The 8,714-nt window shown below is 42.0% G+C and overlaps 1 protein-coding gene across 1 annotated transcript; it reads right to left on the minus strand.

Moving 5' to 3' along the window:
- Nucleotides 1-1,927: 1,927 nt before the first annotated feature.
- Nucleotides 1,928-7,552, minus strand: LOC146642931 (cyclic nucleotide-gated channel alpha-3-like). The gene is made up of 6 exons (XM_085397507.1): nt 7,326-7,552; nt 6,682-6,738; nt 5,641-5,833; nt 3,884-3,987; nt 3,698-3,804; nt 1,928-3,603 (listed from the first exon to the last, which is right to left on the minus strand). Exons 1-6 carry the CDS (start codon nt 7,397-7,399, stop codon nt 2,249-2,251), a joined length of 1,890 nt encoding a protein of 629 aa, XP_085253633.1. The 5' UTR covers nt 7,400-7,552; the 3' UTR covers nt 1,928-2,248.
- Nucleotides 7,553-8,714: the final 1,162 nt, after the last annotated feature.

Raw genomic sequence — 8,714 nt, forward strand, 5'->3', positions numbered from 1 at the left:
CAATGAAATGGTCATTTTGGTTGGTTCTAATGATGGGTTATACACAGAAATGTGCTTGTTGCATTCTTTTGAAAGCTTATTCGCGCTGTGTGCTGGACTGTGTTTGGAAACAAGAAGCAGGCAGACAGCAGTAACATTCTTGTAATTATTACAAATAAATGCCAGCTGTAGTTGTTTGTATAGACTGGCATCGATTTAAAAGACTGCATGTGTAAGTATGACTTTATTCCTCACTCCAAAAAGTTCAGAGAAGAATCAGGATGACATGAAGAGCCAGAAGATGATGACACAGCCAGCAGAAGAACTGTGGCAAGCTCATCATATTCAGTTCCTTTATTATGAGTTAATTTTTTTTATAGTAGGAAAAACAAAAGAATACAATTCTCAAGAGAATGAGGAAATCCATCAGCAGACAGCTAAAGATCTCACATGACTAATGTCCATCCATCCATCTTCTTCTGCTTATCCGGGGCCGGGTCGTGGGGGCAGCAGCCTAAGCAGAGAAGCCCAGGCCTCCCTCTCCACAGCCACCTCCTCCAGCTTATCCGGGGGAACACCGAGGCGTTCCCAGGCCAGCTGAGATATAATCTCTCCAGCGTGTCCTGGGTCTGCCCCGGGGCCGCCTCCTGCCCCGAACACCTCACCCAGGAGGCATCCATGTCAACTAATGTCAACACTGTTAATCATACATACGACATTAAAAGAAATCATTCTTTGTTTTGCACTTTAATATTTTGGAACAACACAACTTATTTTCTTTGAAATAAAGCGTGCAAACTCTTTTTGCTTACTAAACTAAAATTGCTCATGCTTGCAGTAGATGCTTCCTCAGTGACACCTGCAGAGCTCTGGAATCTAAGCTTTCACTGCCTCGTGCACATTCGTGTTCCTTCATGCTGACTAAGATCGTTCACAGGAGCCTAACTGATCAAATGTTGAATGTAAAAGCAGAAATGGAAATCATAAACCCTGGACTTCAAACCGAAGCCTGCGTGAAAGTGCCAACAACTGCAGTTCCTGTAGTCATTCCCCACAGACTCAAATTTCAGATGTGAAAATGACTTGTAAAAAACAGTTTTGGTGTCTATTGTTTGTTGTTGAGGCTTAAAGTTAGGGCAGATGTACCAACATCTGCAGTCTGCATGGCCCTACTTCTGCTAACATGGTGAAATTGAAGTCTCTGCTCGGATTGAGGCTTTAGAGCATGTTTCAGGGGAAAGGATACACCACTTTTCAAGAGTTTATTGTCACTTTATTATTTTTAAATTTATTTACAGAAAGCACATTTCTTTATATTTAAAATAAAAATTTGATGATACATATTTTGAAATGCTTTTATAATATTTGTGTAGGTGTACAGAGGCCCATTCAGCAGATATGTTCCAGTGGAACCTCCTGATCTATGTTCATCATGGTAAAGACTGCCTGAGCTTTAGAAAAAAACTGTTGTCAAAAATATCAGAACAGCAGTTTGCAGCTGTGCTGAAGGATGAGGCGGTCAGTTAAGAGCAAGAAAACCGTTACTAGTTTGATTCCAGCTGCAGACACGAATCCGTTCAAGGTTGCGTCTGGCATAAAACTGTCAGTCATCTCAGAACACGCAGAGGCGAAGCAGCAACAAAGAGCAGCTGTTAAATCTCCAGATCTGGTTGCAGTTTCAAATCTCTCTCTCTCACTTTAATGACCAGAACTGAAACTTGTCGGTGTGGTCCTGTTCTTCTAAATGAATGTAGAAAATATTCATAAAAGGTCCTTTTTAGAATTCTTTTGACTAATTGCGTCCTTCAGAAGAGTTATTCTGATCACAATAAAAGGAGAAGGTCCTGTATGTGCAAAGCCCAGGTCATGGTGTCGTTGCTGAACGAGCCGCTCTGGGATTCTGGGCAGAGTAGTAAAGAAAACGTTTCCCACCAGTATTGGTTGGATGCTCACACCGATGCTAAAGTAGTGCTCCTTTAGAACCTGCTTGACTGCTGCTGTTGATTGGTGGCAGCTTTGTCTTTGCTTTTATTCCAGGTTTGTCCCTCCACATGTTTCTGATCATCGCGTGCAGCCTGTTATTGTTATCACTAACACAAGAAAAGACATAATGATCCACATGGTGGTACGACCCGTTGTTGTTGTCTATGTGTGGAAACATTGTTTGAGGGCAGTCTTATTATTTTTGCATCTTTGGAAGTACTGAGCGGATGCAGTGTACTAGTCCCTGTAAAGAAGACACTCCCTATGTAGTACTGATGGCCAACCTCTACTCATCTACTCTGAGGCTTCTGAACTGGTTTGATAAATTACTGAGGCGCTGCTTGAGTTTACGCTGAGAGGAATCGTATTGATTTGTCAGCTTTCGAAATTTTGCTGACATGATTTCGAAACTGGCTTCAATCTGATCGACTTTGTTCTCCAAGTCTTTAGCATCGGTAGCAGCGACAAGCGACTCATCTATGAGATTGTCTTTCATCAGAATGGCCCTTCCTTTCTCCTCCAGAGCATTCTTAGCATCAGGATACTCTGTTAGTGCCTCCATGAGATCATCTTTGGACAGGGCAAAGAGATCAGAATAGCCCACGCTTCGAATGTTAGCTGTTCTTCGGTTACCTGCCTTACTACCTTTGATCCCAAGGATGCTGATTTCTCCAAAATAAGCTCCGTCACTAAGGACCACAAACTGGGTAACACCATCATCTGCTACTACAGCGAGCTTTCCTTCTTTGATGATATACATTTCCCTACCAATATCCCCTTTCTTACAGATGTAATCCCCAGGACTGAAAACTTGAGGCTGAAGCTTCAGGACCAACTCAATAAGCAAACCAGCTTCACAGTCTTGAAAGATGCGCACTTTTCTTAGGGTTTCCAGATGTACGTTAATGGCTATCTCTGCCTTCAGCTTGTCTGGCAGATTTTTTAACACTTGCTTTTCATCGCAGGTTTTCCCCTCAGTCCACAGGTAGTCAAACCACTTCACCACCCTCGCCTCCAAGTCTTTAGTGACCTTTCGAAATTGCATGTACTGCTTGATAGAGTCAATCTTCGCCTGGAACTCTACACGTGCAGCATTCATGTTGGAGATCATGGCTCCAACATTTCCAACAATTGTTGCAAAGATCAAAACCCCAGTAAGAAAGTCAACCACGACAAAAAAGTATTCAACGTCTCGGACCGGCGGTGGTGTCTCACCAATAGTGGTCAAGGTAAGAGTGGACCAGTAAAAGGAATAAATGTACTGTCTGGACAGCTGAGAAAACTCTGGTTTTTTCGGCCCGGGGTAGACCCATGTGTCTGACCCAAAACCAAGTATTTTTGAGATGGCAAAGTACAGGCACCCATTCCAGTGGATGATGATGATGATGTAAAGTACAAGATTAGCGATTCGGAAGATGTTTGGAAAATTGGTTCGCGTTTCAGTCCGGTCGAAGAACTCAAAGAGACGGCCTAACCTAAACAGCCGGTTGAACCTCCACTCTGGGTTGTTGATTCCAATATAGAAGAAAACAATGTCAGTAGGAATCACTGATAACATGTCTAACTTGAACTGGGGTGTCTTCATGTACTTTTCCTTCAGGATCTTTGCATCCTTTACAACAAGTCCTTGCTCCAGAAAACCTATTGACAAAGAAGAAAACGATAATCATTATCATATACTGTATTGAAGATTTTATATAATGACAAACTGAAAATCTTAGGTTTCCATCAGTACCTGTCCTGGCTCTCACAAAGATGTCCATGCAGTAGAGGGCATCTGACACATAGTCCAAAACCAGCCAGAGTGTTGAATTTTGATACTGTAGCTCATTAAAACAAGCTCTGTATGGAAACAAACCATGACTGAGACCCATGAACACTAACAACGATAAGAGAAAATACTAAATACATGAATTCAAACCTTGCCACCAGGAACATCAGATTGTAGAACACTGGGACAGCTATTGTGAGCAACCAGTAGTAATACATATCCGTGGCTGGGTCCATGATCCACACCTCCTTCCTAAATGAGAAGAAGTTCCCTTTTAATAAAAGTATGTATTTTTTTTTTAATTAAAAAAAGTTAGAAATGCAATGTGAGCTTAATTTTGGCAGTAGTCACAGCCGATCTGCAGCCTGGTCATGGATAAAGTGTATATTACCTAACTGATTGCAGAGTAGTTTCTGGAGGTTTCAAGGAGGTAATGTGCACATGCAAAAAAAGCAGTCCTACATATTTGTTTAATATGTGCGTTGAAGGACATGTCCTGGTCAAAAATGACTCCAAGGTTCCTCACAGTGTTACTGGAGGCCAAGGTAATGCCATCCAGAGTAGGAATCTGGTTAGAGACCATATTTCTAAGCTTTTCAGGGCCGAGTACAATAACCTCAGTTTGATCTGAATTAAGAAGTAGAAAGTTAGCGGCCATCCAGGTCTTTATGTCTTTAAGACATTCCTGCAGTTTAACTCATTGGTGTGTGTTATCTGGCTTCATGGACAGATAGAGCTGGGTGTCATCTGCATAGCAGTGTAAATGTATGCTATGTCTTCTAATGATGCTGCCTAAGGGAAGCATGTATAATGTAAACAGAATTGGTCCTAGCACTGAACCCTGTGGAACTCCATAACTAACCTCAGTGTGTGAAGAGGACTCTCCATTTACATGCACAAACTGGAGTCTATTAGATAGATATGATACAAACCACTGCAGTGCAGTACCTGTAATACCTACAGCATGTTCTAATCGCTCTAATAGGATATTATGGTCGACAGTATCGAACGCTGCACTGAGGTCTAGCAGGACAAGCACAGAGATGAGTCCACTGTCAGAGGCCATAAGAAGATCATTTGTAACCTTCACTAAAGCTGTTTCTGTGCTGTGATGAGCTCTGAAACCTGACTGAAACTCTTCAAATAAACCTCTGCAGATGATCTGTTAGCTGTTTGACAACTACTCTTTCCAGGATGTTTGATATAAAGGAAGGTTGGAGATTGGCCTATAATTAGCTAAGACTGCTGGGTCTAGAGATGCTTTTTGAGTAAAGGTTTAACTACAGCCAGCTTGAAGGCCTGTGGTACATAGCCGATCATTAGAGATAGGTTGATCATATTTAAGATCGAAGCATTAATTAATGGCAGGACTTCTTTGAGCAGTTTTGTAGGAATGGGGTCTAAAAGACAAAACTTTACTTTGAAGGCAAACAGCCTCTGTTTCCATTTTGTGCACCATTCTTCAAAATCTGTACATAAAATAAAATAAATAGATAAACTTTTTGAATGCTAGATTTGAAATTACACCCAAAAGCAAAGATAAAATTGTCTGGATGTTCCTTTAACATAACATTAAGTTTTGAGCAGTATGATTAAAATGGTATCATGAGCGGTAGTCTCTTTTTTTGTAAACTGTATATTGAACCATTGGTGGACTCTGCAAACTCTTACGTGGATAACCTTTGCTCATATCCACGCAACCTTTTCTCTAATAGAGATTTAATTATTTCAGGCGTAATATTATGAAATTCACAATATTCCTGTTTGTTACATCCCCAAAAAGTATGGTGTACTTACAGTTCTTCCTTTTTATCATCCTTTTTGGCGTCCTTTTTATCATCCTTCTTTTCGTCCTTCTTTTCGTCCTTTTTGTCGTCCTTTTTGTCGTCCTTTTTGTCGTCCTTCTTTTCATCCTTTTTGTCGTCTTTCTTTTCATCCTTTTTGTCGTCTTTCTTTTCATCCTTTTTGTCGTCTTTCTTTTCATCCTTTTTGTCGTCTTTCTTTTCATCCTTTTTGTCGTCTTTCTTTTCATCCTTTTTGTCGTCTTTCTTTTCATCCTTTTTGTCGTCTTTCTTTTCATCCTTTTTGTCATCCTTCTTTCTGTAATGTTCATAAACAGGTAGGGGATGTACTCTTAATATCCTCTGTATTCCTGACATTTTCATCATCTTCTATCTCCTCCTGTGTCAGAATCATCCTCTTCAACCTTATTTATATAGCATCAAATCACAACAACAGTTGTGGCACTTGGGCTACTGTTGACACAGTAGCCCAAAAAGCTTCTAATAACTGGCGGAAGCTGCTAGAAGGTGGATCGCAAGACTTTCATTTTTACAAGCTCTAGCTCAGAAATGATGTGCTTGTCGAGGGATGCGTCCTGTCTTTAACCCCAGTGATCACCAGACACCATGACGCCTGAATGACAGTTAACGGTTTGAAAGTCTACTAGTATAAAAAGTCAATGCATGAGAATAAAAGAGCATTAAATTCACCTGAGCTCCTTTAATACAGTCTCAGTATATTGAGAGTAAATGTCATTAACGAGGGAGCTGAGAAGGTCACATTGACATGCTAAATGCTTCTTGACACACTTCTAGTTTTTGTCCCACATTTAGTTTGTTTGATCTCTCTAAATAAAGTCCTAAACTCAGCCCTTACACTCCACCTGAGGGCGGCCTCTAGTCTAACTCAAGAATAACACACATCTCTGTCACAAACATCCTACGCTGCCTTCGATGGCGACGATACGTTTAGCGATGAGACCTCTGCTCACTGATTGCTCAGCCCCAAATCAGACCCTCATCTGAACCACAGGTTTGACACAGCACTGATTCAGCTGCCTGAACTGAAAGGTTTGTGGACAGCTGTAGAATCTGTACACGGACGTGGAGAATGTCTGACTCATCAGTGAGATGAGAATAAAGACGTGTGAGAGGACGTCATCTTACCCGTCATTGTTGTTGCAGTTGTTTGTGTTCTTTGCGGCGAGGACCCGTTGAACATCGCTGCAAGATCGATAAATCATTGCATGGATTTGCGACCAAGGAACAATTTAAGAATAAGCGCGGTCATAACGGGCAGCAGGAAACCAACCATGAGAAGATAAACACATCACACACAAAGGCACACACACACAGGTTAATTATGAGACTGTAACTGGGGTTTGAACACATGTGAATAATACAAGATCATCTGTAAATACATGCAACACGTGTCAGCGTGTCCACAGTGGGTACATGAGTGGCACAACACAGGAAACCACTTCACTTGTGTTTCCTGACATAAAGACGGTAGCAGTGCCACCCTGCTCTCTTCTCTTTTGTATTGCATGTGCTCTTCACTGGGACAGCTCCACTAATTCCTTCACACTCTGCTCCACGCTGCTTCGTTTTATTCAGCTTTGTTGTGTCAGAGCCTGGAATCAGATTCCTTCGTCCTCTGCTGTGTTGGCTGTGTCTGACTGAGTACGTGGAAATCTAATTGTCAAACAACTGAAGCTAGTTGTGTTTTTATCACTTTTGAAAACAGCATATTGATGTTGAGTCCATTCAGTATAATAATGTTCTGTTGCAGCTTCGGGTTGAAAGCTCACCTGTTCCCCACGGCGCCGTCTCGTCTGCTGAGGACGGGCTCCGCAGGGCCGACGCTGCTTCTTCCAAAGTGCATCCTTGAAGACTACCTCGAATGAAAAATCCAAGTGACATACTGGATTACAGGAAAACACGACCTGCACTGAGCCTGTTTCACCGGGTCCAAAGCTGCATACAGGCTCTGAGGTCAAAGGACACTTTGCTCATGTGCTGTCGTAATTAAAGTGTGAGCACAATGAGCACTTTAAATAGAAGTAAATAACTTGAAAAACTGAAGGCTCTGCCTCCCATTCTACTTTTAAATACTCTAGGAACAACAAGTAGGCCTGCAGAGCGAGAGCGAAGTGCTCTAATAGGGTGATATGGTACTACAAGGTCATTAAGATCAGATGGGGCCTTAGTTAGGTGTGTGATGTGATTTTATGTGATTTTCAAATGCAGTTTGATATGACTGCAGCACAGACGTGGTGGTGATTGCATAGAGATTGCTTGGTTTTGGGGTCTTTCTAAGAGTCACATAGTTAGTAGTTAGCGGTTACAGTTAGCAGTAAGTGTATTTCATACTCTTCAGTTGAATGTGCTTCTTTCAACATTAAATCATCCGTTGTAAAAACAAATGTGGACTTGTGTACTAAACATGTCAAACAGACAGAAATTATATCGGAGCATCTGAGACACATTTTCTCTAAACACCGGGTCTCTGTGGCTTTTAAACCCCAAAACACGCTGCGCCAAAAACTGGTCAGGCCCAAGGATCGGGTCCCCGACACAAACAGAGTAACATAGTGTACGCTGTTAAGTGCAGGAGGAGTGCCAGGATTTATACATCGAGGAAACCAAACAAGCTCTGGTGAAGAGGATGGACCAACACAGCAGAGCCACCTCGTCAGGCCTGGACTCTGCAGTCTATCTACACCTACAGGCCAGTGGACTCTTTCAATGATGAGGATGTAACATCCTGGACAGGGAGGAACGCTGGTTTGAGGGCGGAGTCAAGGAGGCCATTTACGTGAAAAGGAAAAGACCATCTCTGAATGGAGGAGGGGCCTAAGGGTACATCTGTCACCATCTTACAATGCTGTGATTGCAGCCATTCCCCAACTCTCTGTGAATGGTGCTCATGGTTATTGATCAGTGGTTGTTGATCAATGGTCATGAGAATTTGCGCAATTATGATGAAGGAGCTGACCTCCCAGCCCATTGTTGCTTCAGTGGGCTGGTTTCAGTCATTATGCAAATGTCCTGTTTATAAGTCTCAGCAGTCAGCTGAGACTGAAGACGTCACCTGATGATGACGAAACGTTTCTCCCACTGAAAACATCCAGATGAACAGAATCAACTTCTGGCAGAAATGAGTACAAACTGCATAAAGAGATAAATGCACCACAACT

Source organism: Rhamphochromis longiceps, linkage group LG23, assembly GCF_057381845.1.
Source record: "Rhamphochromis longiceps isolate RC_006_pf linkage group LG23, R_longiceps_female_GT1.1, whole genome shotgun sequence".
Lineage (NCBI taxonomy): Eukaryota > Metazoa > Chordata > Actinopteri > Cichliformes > Cichlidae > Rhamphochromis > Rhamphochromis longiceps.

Excerpts from the sequence above, each read along its gene's own strand:
- LOC146642931 (XM_085397507.1), bottom strand. The coding sequence starts at position 7,399 with ATGCACTTTGGAAGAAGCAGCGTCGGCCCTGCGGAGCCCGTCCTCAGC. Across the intron at positions 3,988-5,640 it reads AAGACGACAAAAAGGATGAA|AGGAAGGAGGTGTGGATCAT; the intron begins AAGAAGGACGAC and ends TTCTTCTCATTT. Across the intron at positions 3,805-3,883 it reads CTGATGTTCCTGGTGGCAAG|AGCTTGTTTTAATGAGCTAC; the intron begins GTTTGAATTCAT and ends GTTTCCATACAG.